The sequence below is a fragment of the Sorex araneus genome, chromosome 8, assembly GCF_027595985.1.
Source record: "Sorex araneus isolate mSorAra2 chromosome 8, mSorAra2.pri, whole genome shotgun sequence".
NCBI lineage: Eukaryota > Metazoa > Chordata > Mammalia > Eulipotyphla > Soricidae > Sorex > Sorex araneus.
The window spans coordinates 52,563,138-52,577,388 of record NC_073309.1 but is presented as its reverse complement, the minus strand read 5'-3'; the positions used below and the strand labels follow the sequence as shown (position 1 = coordinate 52,577,388).

The following is a 14,251-nucleotide window of genomic DNA, read 5'->3' as shown; positions in this document are numbered from 1 at the left end:
GGGGTAAATATTTACAGGCAGCGGAGGGGTGCCCAGGGCACTCACTGGAAGTGTTCAAGGCCCTAGTGGTACGGAGAGAGCTGGTCGTAGACTTGGTCCAAGTTTCTGCACAGGAATATGGAGAGCGTCATGAAGCTGAGCTATACAGAGAAAAGAGCCTAGGTCAGAGGGCGAGGGGCTTTTCTGGTAGTTCCCCAGGGAAGAACAGTCAGTGGGTAGAGCCAGGGCAGGAAGAGGCGGGGCCAGAGTGGGCAGGAAACGCCTGCCCCCCTGAAAACTGGGACAGGAGTTTTGGGTACTTTAGGGGCCGTAGTAGCAGGAAGGGCATTTGCTTTGCGTGCTGCTGACCCAGGATCCAACCTTGGCACCTCATATGGTCCCCAGAGCCCGCCAGGAGTGAGCCCTGAACGGTGGAACACAGAGCTGAGCATAGCCGAATGTGGCCTCCAAACAAAAACCAAAAAGAAAAAAAGGTGAACAATGAAGTGGATAGAGTTCAAGGCAAAAGAATCAGAGGTCGTGGTGGGCCACCAAAAATTGTGGGGAAGAGGGGTCCCAGCTATTGCCTGTGGGGAAGGGGGGTCCCAGCTATTGCTAGCCCAGCTCTGGAGTCCGGGAAAGTGTAAGATCCAGAGCAAGGCCGGGTCCTTTATTTCAAAGGCTCTGCTGCCTCCCTTTTAGCCTCAACTTCCATTTATTTCAGTGCCTGCCCTCCTGACTACAGGTTGGTCCTCATCTTGATTCCGAAGCGACCAGGGTCGCAGAACCATTAGCAGCTTTCCATGCGGAGCATCTGCCCTGCCCCAGTCACCGCGGACTGCTGCTCCGCACACCACCAACCCCAGAATTGCCAACAGCGTTCATGCTGGACGCGGGAAGCGAACTGTGGGTGCCCCACCACCTGTGGCCCGGGTTCCGGTGGTAGCAGCAGGCTCAGCCCCGCCCCACTGGCCTGCAGGGAAAGGGCAGGTCAATGCGGCCAATAGCAGGAGCCTCAGGCCAAGAGGGCCAATGGGGAACTTTGGGGGGAAGGCGACCACGCCTGCTCCCTGTGAGCAACCAATGAGCGCTCCGGAGCCAGGGGCTTTTCTGTTCCCAGGTGAGCAAAAACTCCTGGATTGATTCAAGCCCTATGGCGCACGCGCCTTTCCTAGATCTGGGCAGACAATGCAGTTCGGGGTGGGGCTAGTCGCGAGGGTGGGAGACATCACCTCTAGGAGACCGACGCCCAGGCAAATCCCCACTATTGAGATGAGGTGGTTGTGCAGCCACTTCTGGAGGCTCCGCGCGCAGCCCTGGGGAGAAGCAAAAGGCCTGGTGGGTTCTCCGGGCAACTGTTATTCTGAACCCAGCCCTAATTTGGCACTCACTTCCGGCCCTAAAATACCGGGATTTCCTAGACTGATTGGCTAACAAGTCAGTCTCTACAAGTTCGGCCCTTTCATTCTGGCTGCTGAGCCCCGCCTCCTGCTGTACGACCCAATCCCAGGCCCCGCCTATCGCAAGGCTCTGCCCTCCGTTGTATGACCCCACCCAGGCCACGCCCACTCGCCATGACCCCGCCTCCATTGCGGGAGCCCTGAGTTTCTAGGGGTTCCTCCGTCAAAGCTCCGCACCTCTTGATAGATGTGGTCTGCGGAGATGGTGCAAATGTCTGTGCTGTATCGGGTTCCGGCCAGCTGCTCCAGACGGCTGGGCTGGGGCAAGAGTCTGTCGACAGCTGCGGAGTCGTTGGTCCTGGAGGCGTTATAGCAGGAGCAAGGCACGAGGGGCTCGACCGACTGGTTGCGGTTCAGGCTGGAGATCTGGAACCAGTCCTGAGGAGAGTTCCAGCCACAGCAGTGCAGCTAGGAAAGGGATAAGAGTCAGGAATGGGCGTGGGGAGAGAAACTGGAGGCATATGCAAAACGACGGGGGATCATGACCCTGAGGTTATGTTGGGGAACCCAGGGCTGGTGGGTACAGGGTGGAACTGGGCTGGGTTAGAATCAAACAAAGAAGTTGGGACTGGGAGAGATGAATCCAGGATGACTTGGACCTTGGGGAGAATCACACTGCCTCGGGAAGGAGACAGGTAGATGGGCCAGCTGGGCAGAGCCCGGAAAACGACCAAGAAATGGATCTCACCGGGACCAGGTGCAGTGGGAGCTGAGGTGGGTGGGGTGGGGGCTAGACGGAGGGGTACCCGCGCCTTGGTGTCTGGGGCCTCATGCACCTGAAAATGCACATAGTCCAAACTCTCTTCAGCCTCCGTGTTTTTGGGGTCCGAGTGGTAATTCTGAATGGTCTTCATGGCGATTTCATTCACTTTGCGTTCCAGCTGAGAGGGTCAAAGTGAGGTGGGACCCTCTGCCCACCTGCCTCCCACCTCATAGATCCCAGCCCGTGCCAGCCACTCCCAGACTGTCCCAGCCCTTTGTGCCCTGGGCTTGCTCCTGGCTCTGCACTCAAGGATCACTCAAGGTGCTCAGGGAACCCTCTGAGATGTCAGGGATGGAACCTGGGAGACTGTGTGCAAGGAAAGCACCCGCCCTGCTGTATTATTACTCCTTTGAGCCTTTGTCTCTGCATATTTCCGCCTTTATACTTGTTTCTCTTGGAGTTTCTGACTCTTTTTTTTTTTTTTTTTTTTGCTTTTTGGGTCACACCTGGCGATGTACAGGGGTCACTCCTGGCTCTGCACTCAGGAATTAGCCCTGGCAGTGCTCAGGGGACCATATGGGATGCTGGGAATCAAACCGGGTAGGCCGTGTGCAAAGCAAACGCCCTACCCGCTGAGGATTTCTGACTCTTGTGGAAGGGTCCCTTCCATTTTTTTTTTCTCAACTCTTTTTCTTTCCTGCTCTGTGTCTGTACCCGTCTCTCTATTGGGCTGTTTTCCTTGGGGTTTTTCTTCCTTCCTTTCCTTCCCTCCCTTCCTTCCTTCCTTCCTTCCTTCCTTCCTTCCTTCCTTCCTTCCTTCCTTCCTTCCTTCCTTCCTTCCTTCCTTCCTTCCTTCCTCACACCCAGCGATGCACAGGAGTTACTCCTGGCTTTGCACTCAGGAATTACTCCTGGCGATGTTCAGGGGACCATATGGGATGCTGGGAATTGAACCCGGGTTGGCTGCATGCAAGGCAAATGCCCTACCTGCTGTATTATCGATCCAGCTCCTCTTTCTTTCTTTCTTTCTTTCTTTCTTTCTTTTTTTCTTTCTTTCTTTCTTTCTTTCTTTCTTTCTTTCTTTCTTTCTTTCTTTCTTTCTTTCTTTCTTTCTTTCTTTCTTTCTTTCTTTCTTTCTTTCTTTCCCCCCTCTCTTTCTCCCCTCCTTCCTTCCTTCCTTCCTTCCTTCCTTCCTTCCTTCCTTCCTTCCTTCCTTCCTTCCTTCCTCCCTCCCTCCCTCCCTCCCTCCCTCCCTCCCTCCCTCTCTCTCTCTCTTTCTTTCTTTCTTTCTTTCTTTCTTTCTTTCTTTCTTTCTTTCTTTCTTTCTTTCTTTCTTTCTTTCTTTCTTTCTTTCTTTCTTTCTTTCTTTCTTTCTTTCTCTTGTGGCCACCCAGCGATGCTAAGGGCTTACTCTACGCTCTATGCTTAGGGACAACTCCTAGCAGTGCCATGGATTGAACCTGGGTCAGATGTATGCAAGCAAATGCCTTACCCACTACACTATCACTTTCACCACGCTTGGCATCTTTTTTTTTGGGGGGGTCACACCTGGCAATGCACAGGGGTTACTCCTGACTCTGCACTCAGGAATTACCCCTGGCGGTGCTCAGAGGTCCATATGGGATGCTGGGAATCAAACCCGGGTCGGCCGCATGCAAGGCAATTGCCCTACCCGCTGTACTATTGCTCCAGCCCCCCCCCCCCCCCACACACACACTTGGCTTAATTGCTTTGTCAATGTCAGCTCCTTTGCTGCCATATCCTTCACTGTCCTCCACCCAAAACCTAGCCACCAGCTGGGGGTAGAGTGGGCTGGAAAAGAGGGCGGCAGCTTACCAGGACCCGCTGAGTGGAGATGAGGATTCCCAGGGTGATCTGTGTGGCAAAGAGCAGCAGCAGTATCCCAAAATACTGGGGGTGAGGGACAGAGCAGGGTGGTCAGCCTGAGTTCCCTGATGCCAGGGCCCTGTTTGAGAGTCCTGCAGCAGTGAGAGGACACTCACCAGGCCCAGGAGGCAGCGAAAATTCTTGAGGGCCCCCACACAGCCTAGGAGAGCGACGCCCATGGTGATGAGTCCAGAAACCGCAAGAACCTTGGACCAGATCTGCAGGGGCAGGAAGGACAAACCTGGGGGAGATGAGAGGTGGTTATCTGGGGCTCCGGGAGCTCAGGCCATCTCCCCAGCTTCCTCAGAGGGCCCAGGTCCCCGGGGGTCCAGCAATCCACTCACCTTGCTACCTGCCCTTTCCCTCGAGTATCTGTATCCTTTCTCAACTACATTTCCCTCTAGGGGTCTCTGGGCCTTCTCCCTTCTTATTGCCTGTCCCTCGCTTTTATTTTTTGTTTTAAGGTGAAGCAAGATACTTTTTTTTGTCCTTTTTGGGTCACACCCGGCAATGTGCAGGGGTTACTCCTGGCTTTGCATTCAGAAATTACTCCTGGCAGGGCTCAAGGGACAACACGGGATGCTGGAAATTGAACCCGGATTGGCCACATGCAAGGCAAATGCCCTACCCGCTGTACTATTGCTCCAACCCCGCAAGATGGTTTAATTAAATGAAACTTACTCAGAAAGGAAATACATGTTCAAGAGAGAACACGAACTTCTTCAGAGTGGAAAAGGCCAAGGGTCTTTTTAGGGGGATTGGGTGTGGTTACACACAGCAGTTCTCAGGCTTACTCTGGTTCTGCACTGAGGGACCATGTAGGGTGCAGGAGATTAAACCTGGGTCAGCCTTATGCAAGGTGAGTATGTTACTCTCCTGTACTATCTCTCTGGCTGTCCCTCCTTTTATGTATGTGTGTGTGGGGTTGGTTTTTTTTTTTTTTGCTTTTTGGGTCACACCCAGCAATACACAGGGGTTATTCCTGGTTCATGCACTCAGGAATTACTCCTGACAGTGCTCAGGGGACCATATGGGGTGATGGGAATTGAACCCAGGTTGGCGGCCACATGCAAGGCAAACACCCTACCCGCTGTGATATTACTCCAGACCCCATTTTTCTTTTTTTAACAGAAACTCCTAGCTTTCAATGACATTTTGATTGGCTTTGCTTTTTTTCAGTGCCCTACCTGGCAGTGCCCAAGGGCTACTCCTGGCTCAGTGCTCAGGAGTGGCTCTGCAGAGAAAGGCCCGGGAGCTAGGTGGTATTAAGGATTAAACTTGGGCCTCCAGAGACTGGGGAGAGAGTACAGCAGGGAGGGCTTTTGCCTTGTGCGATGCTGACCTAGGTTTGATCTCCGACACCCCATAGGGTCTCCGAGCCCCTCCAGGAATGGTCCCTGAGTGCAGGCCAGGAGTAAGCCCTGGACACCGCCAGGTGTGAGCCAGAAAACAAAGCAGAAACACAATTTGGGCTTCCTCCATGCAAAGTGCATGCTCAGCTGATTGGGCTGCCTCTGGCCTGTGCCTCTCCACTCTACTAGTTTCTCCTTCTGCAGCTGTTCCTTGATCCTGTTAGTATTTGTGTGCATGTTGTGTGTGTTTGTGGGGCCAGCGTTGGAATCAGGACCTCTCCCATGAGAAGCAGGTCCTCCCCCACTGAGCTGTACCCACACCCCTCACTCCTATAGTTTCTTTTTTTCTATTTTTTAAAAATCTTTTTTGTTTGTTTTTGGCAGATCAACAGCACAGAGGGTAGGGCATTTGCCTTGCACGCAGCCAATCTGGGTTCAACTCCTCCGTCCCTCTTGGAGAGCCCGGCAAGCTACCAAGAGTATCCTGCCCGCACAGCAGAGCCTGGCAAGCTATCTGTGGCATATTCAATATGCCAAAAACAGTAACAACAAGTCTCACAATGGAGACGTTATTGGTGCCCGCTCGAGCAAATCGAACAACAGAACAACAGTGCTACAGTACTTTATCTTTTTTCAGCTTTTTGGCCCACCCAGTGGTGCTTAGGGGTTACTCCTGACTCTGCGCTCAGGAATCTTACCTGGCAGTGCTCAGGGATCCATATGGCATGCTGGGGATCAAACCCAGGTCGGCCACATGCAAGGCAAGCTCTCTACTTGCCTTACTATCACTCCAGTCCCTCACCTCCTAGTTTCTGTCTGCTAGTCACTTATTCTATAACATTAAATCAGTCACGGGTGACTTAGTTTGGCTACCGGGGAGAGGAGACCTCTCCTCTCTCATCAGAAAGTAGGCACTTTTTTTTTTTTTTTGCTTTTAGGGTCACACCCAGTGATGCACAGGGGTTACTCCTGGCTCTGCACTCAGGAATGACTCCTGGCTGTGCTCAGGGGACCATATGGGATGCTGGGAATTGAACCCAGGTTGGCCATGTGCAAGGCAAATGCCCTACCCGCTGTGCTATCACTCCAGCCCCCAAGTAGGGACTTTTTGTGGGGGGAGGTTCCACACACTGCAGTGCTCAGGGTTTACTCCTGACTCTGCACTCAGGGATCACTCCTGGCAGTGCTTGGGGCATAATATGGGGTGCCAGGAATCGAACCTGGGTCAGCCTCATGCAAAGCAAGTGCCCTCCCCACTGCACCTTTTTCTCCAGTCCCTGGCTCAGTCTCCGAATCCTCCCCGAGGCCAAGGATATCATTATATCTATCTCCTGGGCTGCCTCCAGGACACACGTGCTGGAGGCCTGGGTTCCACTCGGTTGTGTGTGTGTGGGGTGGGGAAGGGTTGCTGGTAGTTGACCCCACAGGCCTTTGGTCTACAACTGAGCCCCTCCCCCAAGGTTTAGTCCTCAGTGTCGAGAAAATCCTTATCCTATACTAGCCAATAAGACTTGAACTGGGGCTGGAGCAACAGTACAGCGGGTAGCATGTTTGTCTTGCACACGGCCAACCTGGGTTCGATTCCCAGCATCCCATATGGTCCTCTGAGAACTGCCTGGGGTAATTCCTGAGTGCAGAGCCAGGATTAACCCCTGTGCATTGCCAGGTGTGACCCAAAAAGCAAAAAAAAAAAGACTTGAGCTTACCCCATAATTCTCATCCTGCTATTATTCTTAGTATTGTAGCCTATCTATTTCCTGACTGGGTGACAGCCCCTAAGCGACTTCCTCTCTCTGATCCTCAAGGGAGTGGAAGGTGCATAGGAGGATCAGACAAGTGCCTGCTTTAGAACCGACATCGGAAAGCCCAAGAAAGGATTATTATTTTATTAGAATCTCCAGTTCATCTGCCCCGGGAAGATGCAGAGGGGTGGGGAGGGGGGGCAGGGTCTGTTAAGGAGACAGTAGAGGAGCATGGGAGACCTGATTTGGCTATGGGAGGACCCTCCACGGGAGAGAAGACCTACCAGGAGGCACTTAAGGGGAGGCCTGGTCGATACCTGCTCCGGGAAGTCCCCACCCCCCGCGATGGACCCAGGCCCCTTACCCACAAAGGACACGAAACTGTTCTTATCGATGAGGATCCAGATTCCGAGGCAGAAAATCAAACTCCCTAGGACCTGGGGAGAGATGAGAAGATGGTGGTAGGCACAGGGTGAAGAGGTGGGGGGGGGGCGGGGGGCGCTGCACTGAGGCTGGGCCACCCTAAGGCAACTCACGAAGAAGAAGAGGTTGAAGACGAAGAGGAGGTACTTGACGAGGCTGAGACAGTTGTCCTGGGCCGACATGGTCTCCTAGCTAGGTAAGGGAGCCGTGGCGTGGACCAAGCTGGTGAGGAGAACCAAGAGCAAGACAGGCCGCGGGAGGGGGGGAGTGCGGAAGAGCCCAGAGAAAGAGGAAGTGCTTGGCCCGAAGCCCCACCCCCGTTCCATGTACGGTGACTTCCTTCTCTCTATCGCCCACCCCCTCTACCACACTATACATGAGGGGCCCTGGAATATGTCTGCACCAGGAACATGTGGGAAGGTTCCTCCCGCTCTTCCATGACTCCAGGACATCTGGTTTACCTGGGCACCAGGACCCCGGGCTGGCCTTGGTCAGCATCTGACTTCACAGATGCCCTGACCTCACGGGTGCTAAGCTCTGCCATATCTGCTGCTTCTCTCTTCTCTTCCCCACCTGCGGTCTTTGGGTCTTCTTTCTCTGGGTCACTGTTTCTTCCTTCAGCTCTTTATCTCTCCATCCCTCTCTGGTCTGTGTGTCTTTTTTTTTTTCCAGGAGGTGGGGGGTGAGGGGAGGGGTTGCAACACCTGGCAGCATTCAGGGCTGACTCCTGCCTTTGTGGTTAGGGATAATCTTGGTGGGGCCCAGGGGACCCTATGTGGCGTCAGGAATTGAACCCCAGTCGGCTGCATTCAAGGCAAGCTCCCTGCCATCTGTACTATCATTCTGGTCCCTCTGGGTCTCTTGCACTCTAAGTCTCTATCCTCCTATCTCCGTTTCTGTCTCCTTGGATTTCTTGCTCCTCTTCTTAATGCCCTTTCTCCTGTCTCTGTTCTTCCTTCTGCTCTGTCGCCTTGTCTTTGCGTGCCTCTGGGAGGCTGCAGCCTGTTTTGGGCCACAGGTGGTGGTCACAGTGTTCCCCTCTGGGGGATGCCTGGACACAAGAGGGGAAGTGAAAGTGCTGGGGGGCCCCAGGTGGGAAAGGTCCCTGGGAGTGAGGGGGCAGCTGGGTGGTGCCATGGTGCTGGCGGAAGCTGAGCTTCAGGCCATATTTCCTGTCTGCAGTGGGGCCCCAAGAGGAGGCAGATGGGTGAGTCAGGGCCGAGTTCATGAGAATCCTCAATGCCATTCTACAGGTGAGAAATCAAAGGTCCATCCTAGTTGGAAGGTTCCTGCCCTCAGTGATCAGTGAGATAGTAGGTAAGATGGAAAGGGCTGTAGTCACTTGCTTCACTGAGAATAAAGGATCCATTAAAAAAGTTTTTTTTAGGGGCTGGAGCAATAGCACAATGGGTAGGGCGTTTGCCTTGCATGCGGTCGACCCAGGTTCGATTCCCAGCATTCCATATGGTCTCCCGAGCACCGCTAGGAGTAATTCGAGTGCATGAGCCAGGAGTAACCCCTGTGCATTGCCAGGTGTGACCCAAAACAACAACAAAAAATTTTTTAATTGAATCACTGTGAGATACACAGTCATATAATGTTCCAATACCTGTCCTTCACGAGTGTATGTTTCCTCCTCACCAATGTTCTCAGTTTCCCACTGCCCCCACCTCCACCCCTAACCTGCCTTTATGACAAGACACTTTTCTTCTCACTCGCTCTCTCCCGTTTTTTCCTTTAAGCCACTATAGTTTTCAATAGTGTTCTTGAAATATGATCCATTTTCACATGGGACTCATTGGCAGGAGGTAGTGCCACCCCCTCTCCCGATGTAGCTTTCTTTTTTTTTTTTTTTTGAAGTAATAGACTTTATTTAGAAGGTCTTAGGGAAGGAGGAAGGGATAAGTGGAAAAGGAAAAAGCAGTAGGAGTAACGCGCTCAAGAAAGAACGCGGGCTCCTCCAAAGATGGAGGGAGCTCTACACACACCCTAGCACTGGACATGAAAGTACACATCTCAAGGGGGGAGATGCGGGCGACACATGTGCTCGGCCACATGGCACAAGCAGCACATGGGCTCAGGCAGCATATGCGCCACCGATGTAGCTTTCTTAATTCTTTAAGTGTCCACACTGGTGTATTGGAGTTCCTGCTGGCAAAGCTCCAAAACCAACTGGACTGGTTGAGCTTCAAGAACACTCCCGGGGGGGCTGGAGCAATAGTACAGCGGGTAGGGCCTTTGCCTTGCATGCAGCTGACCTGGGTTCAATTCCCAGAATCCCATATGGTTCTCTGAGCACCGCCAGGGGTGATTCCTGAGTGCAGAGCCAGAGGTAACCCCTGTGCATTGCCAGGTATGACCCAAAAAGTAAAAAAAAAAAAAAAAAAAAAAACCAAAAACACTCCCAGGACCCAGACAGGGGGTGACAGAGTGAAGCCAGGGGGGTGCTTACATTTCCCGGATAGATTAATAGTTGGCAATCACCAGTGGCTGGGTTTGGAACATGGGGTGTTAACACCTATGGAATCCAGACAAGTAACTGAATGGTGGTAATGGAATCCACACAAATAACTGGTTATAATGATGGAATCTAGGTCAATTTTGTAATCTAAACTTTCGTCTCCTACTCTCCACCTACCCTCATCCTGCTTGCATTCCATTTGCCCCTATAAAATAACATAGATCCTGAATAAAATTTTCTAGCATGCAGCCAACCTGGGTTCGATTGCTCCGTCCCTCTTGGAGAGCCTGGCAAGCTACCGAGAGTATCCTGCCTGCACGGCAGAGCCTGGAAAGCTACCCGTGGTGTATTCGATATTCCAATAACAGTAACAAGTCTCACAATGGAGACGTTACTGGTGCCCTTTCAAGCAAATTGATGAACAATGGGATGACAGTGCTACAGTGCTATAGTGCCATCAGCTTATAGTCTGCATTGCTTGACTATCAATCAGAGACTACATCAGAATCTGCTCGTTTACCCAGGTCACCAGATACTACAGGACAAAGTGGCATACAAACAGATGGCTGGCTTTCTTTAGAACAAATAATTCAAGAGAATGAGTGAGGACAAATCCACAATGCTTTCGCTGGCTTGCTCACTAGCCTTGCACACAGCCAATCAGGTTCCATCACTGGCATCCCAATATTGTCCCCAGAACACCCCCAGAAGTAATTCCTGAGTGCAGAGCCAGGAATAACCCCTGAGTATCACCGGGTGTGGTCCAAAAACAAACAGACATTTGTGTTCATTTCAAGCATGGCCTGCTTTTCAGGGGAGAGGAATTTGAAATCCGATCTCAAAGAATTTGGGGACTTATTTTATTTTTTGGTGAAGCAAGATAGTTTTTAATTGAAACTTATTTAGAAAGATGTGAGGGGGGAAGAGAGAGGGAGAAATGCAAGTTCAAAAGAGAACACAGGCTTCTCTAGAGTGGAAATAACTGCAGAGAAGCATTGGGACAAGCAAGTGAGAGACGTGTTCAAGGGGAAACACAGGCTTGAAGTGTGAGCCCAGGGATTTATTTTAAAACCATGACACAATTCATCAACATGCCGTGTTGACTCTCCTCTCTAAATAAATCCGGCACTTTGACCATTTCTCCTGACCTTCCTTGCTTTAACTCAGATCCAAGGCATCACTGTCTCTTACCTTGACTCACCACCTCATTGTGTTTTCTCTTGCTACTCTTAGCATGAACATCCTGATGTCTGCTGAAGAATCAGAAGAATTTTTTTTGGTAAAACACCAGTTACTCCTTCAAAATTCTGTGATAACTTTTCACTCAAAAAAATAACCAACCAGAAAAAAAAGAAAACATTCAAATCAAACCATGACCTGCAGACTGCAGAGAAAACAATTTTTTACCCCTGCCACTTCTTTTTTTTTTTCTTTTTGGGTCACACCTGGCAATGCACAGAGGTTCCTCCTGACTCTGCACTCAGGAATTACCCCTGGCAGTGCTGGGGGAACCATATGGGATGCTGGGAATCGAACCCAGGTCGGCCACATGTAAGGCAAATGCCCTACCCACTGTGCTATTCCTCCAGCTCCTAACAAACGTTATGTCCCTCATTTTTTTGGCCACACTCAGCAGATGGTGCTCAGGGCTTACAACTGGCTCTGTGTTCAGAAATCATTCCTGGTGGTCCTCAGGGGATAATACTGAGTGCCCTGGTTTGGTGCATACAAGGAAAGTGTGTTTGCCCACCGTGCTATCTCTCTGGCCTCTAATAATATCTTTGTTTTTGTTTTTCTGGGCCACATCCGACAGTGCTCGGACTTACTCCTGGCTCTGCACTCAGGGATCACTCATGGTAGGGCTTGGAGAACCATATGTGGTGGCAGGAACTGAAATTGGGTTGACTGCATGCGAGGCAAATGCCCTACCCACTGCACTCTGGCTCCCTAATATTTTTAGACTGGTGTTTTTCCTGGTGGCTTGAATTTTTGGATTTTCCCATCTCTTTCTTTACACAGCCTTGGGATTGTGTAGATTCTGTTCCTGATAATCACCCTTCAAACCTCATTTTCAGTGGAATTTCTTCAGGAACTTCCTTTCTCCCTCTAAATTAAATTAAGCACCCCCTCCCGCCTTTTCTGTCATAGTACTTGTTACAATGTCTAATTGTATGTTTATTATTTTCCACTGTGTACGGCAGGGACAGATTTGGGGGCCATCACACCCAGTAGTACTCAGGGTTTACTCCAGGCTCAGGGACCATATGGATTAAATCTGGGTGGGATGTGTGCAAGGCAAACACCCTACCTGCTGTACTATTGCTCTGTTCCTGCATACTTTGTTTTCTTTTTGGGTCACACCCAGCAATGCTCAGGAGCTATTCCTGGCTCTGCACTCAGGAATTACTCCTGGTGGTGCACAGGGGACCGTATGGGATACTGGGGATTGAACCCGTGTCAGTTACAAGTATGGCAAATGCCCTCCTGACTGTACTATAGCTCCCCACCCCCCACACACTTTTTTGAGGGGGACCCCACATTCAACTATGCTGTTACTCCTGACACTCTTTGGGTACCATATAGGATGCCAGGAATCATATGGGACCTGGGGGATAGACACCTGTCAGTTGCGTGCAAGGCAAGCGCGCTTCCTGTGACACTAGCCCTCCATCACCAAGCTTGTACACTTTTACTTGGCAGTTTACACAAGTGCTTGGGGTCGGGCAGGGAGTTGTGCTCCTGATATAACACATGGTGCTTGCCCACACATCTTGCTTAGTATGTTGGGAGGATGGGTCAGTTCAGTGTTGTGAAGTCAGGGTGGATGCAGGGTCTGTGGGTGTCCCAGACAGCTGAGCGACAGGCACACAGCTGCTTGCGTGCTGGTAGCATGGCAGGCACTTTGCCACTGCATTCTCGGCAGTCTCGTAATCATTTTTTAAGAACCTCAGACTGGGGCTGGAGTGATAGCACAGCGGGTAGGGCGTTTGCCTTGCATGCGGCTGACCCGGGTTCGAATACCAGCATCCCATATGGTCCCCTGAGCACCGCCAGGGGTGATTCCTGAGTGCATGAGCCAGGAGTGACCCCTGTGCATCGCCCGGTGTGACCCAAAAAGCAAAAAAAAAAAAAGAACCTCAGACTGACCGTGACGGAGACCAAAAGCATGGAGATTTGTTGATTGAAGTATATGTTTGGGGTTTTGATTCCTTTCTGCAACCTCAGTTGATTTCTGCAACCTGTGAAGTCGAGGTCTCTATTGTTCAATACATACCTTGAGGTTTGCCTAGGACCAGGGGAGTCCTAAGGGTGCAAGTTTTGGAGGACAGAAGGAATATTTAGAAGGAAGGAGCCCCCTGAAGGCTCAACCTCTTGGTCACCCCCAGCAGATAGCCAAGCCAGAGTGAGGGAAGCCACGGCGCACGCGCCGAGGCGGCCTCCGCCTCTGGGCCAGTAGGGGGCGCGCGAGGCGGCGGCGCTTGCGCAGAGGACAAGCGGGAAAGGCTGCTCGTGAGGAACTGGAAGGGGCGTCGCGCGCGGCTGCCTGACGAGGCCTGAAGGGCCGAAGGGGAGCCAGGGCTTCCCAGATGCGGTTTCGTCACCCTTAGTTTCGTCTGGCCTGACTGAAAAGCCTCGAAGCGAGGGGGACGGGCGGGGGAGCTGGGCCTCTCCCTAAGAGAGCCCGGAAAAGGTTTGGGGTGCGTGAGGCTGTGGGCTTCTCCTGAGGGCTAACAGGCCCGCGCATGCGAGGTACCTCAGAGGAACTGAACCCCGCTTTTCACCCCCAGGACCCAGGAAACTGAACGCAGCCCTTTGGCCCAGTGAAGCGGACTGAGTCGGACCTTGGCAGGACTCGACCAGCAAGCCCTGTTCTTGGAGAGACCCGGTGGTGGAAACGGGGTCCCACCCTGTCACGGTCTTCTCGGGGCCGGCCGTTTCCCCAACGCCCAGAGGATTTGCACGCCCTCCCCCTCCTTTCCTTTTAGGGGGGGACTATTGTGGCAGGAAAGAAGGTAAAGGGAGATGAATGGGCCCTACGGGTGTTCTCTCCACCCACTCTCCAAGGTGTGGGCCCCAGAGAATCGTGGCTGTCCTAATAATGAGGGTTGTCCACACTGCGCCCCTTAGAGCCCCTCCAGCCTGGGAAGTAGGATCCGTGACGGGTTTGAGGGGTTCCCTTAGGTCCCTGCGGGCCAGGTTGTTGTTGAATCCCATTTTACCCAAGCTATCGCCAAGGATCAGAC

At 52.1% G+C, this 14,251-nt stretch overlaps 1 protein-coding gene across 2 annotated transcripts; it reads right to left on the bottom strand.

Moving 5' to 3' along the window:
• Positions 1-4: 4 nt before the first annotated feature.
• On the bottom strand, positions 5-7,769 carry CD37 (CD37 molecule). 2 transcript variants are annotated; one of them, XM_004619739.2, is made up of 8 exons: positions 7,660-7,769; positions 7,488-7,560; positions 4,146-4,270; positions 3,979-4,053; positions 2,216-2,320; positions 1,617-1,847; positions 1,212-1,295; positions 5-140 (listed from the first exon to the last, which is right to left on the bottom strand). In XM_004619739.2, exons 1-8 carry the CDS (start codon positions 7,726-7,728, stop codon positions 63-65), a joined length of 840 nt encoding a protein of 279 aa, XP_004619796.1. In that variant the 5' UTR covers positions 7,729-7,769; the 3' UTR covers positions 5-62. The 2 variants fall into 2 exon arrangements, with proteins under 2 accessions (XP_004619796.1, XP_055001639.1); XM_055145664.1 differs by having other exon boundaries at positions 26-135.
• Between the last annotated feature and the right edge of the window lie 6,482 nt (positions 7,770-14,251).

What these genes read in the sequence shown, in the direction of transcription:
- CD37 (XM_055145664.1), bottom strand. Translation starts at nt 7,728, where the DNA reads ATGTCGGCCCAGGACAACTGTCTCAGCCTCGTCAAGTACCTCCTCTTC. An exon ending in CAGTTTCGTGTCCTTTGTGG is followed by an intron (nt 4,271 to 7,487) that starts GTAAGGGGCCTG and finishes CATCTCCCCCAG; the next exon opens with GTTTGTCCTTCCTGCCCCTG. An exon ending in CAGACCACATCTATCAAGAG is followed by an intron (nt 1,296 to 1,616) that starts GTGCGGAGCTTT and finishes GCTTCTCCCCAG; the next exon opens with GGCTGCGCGCGGAGCCTCCA.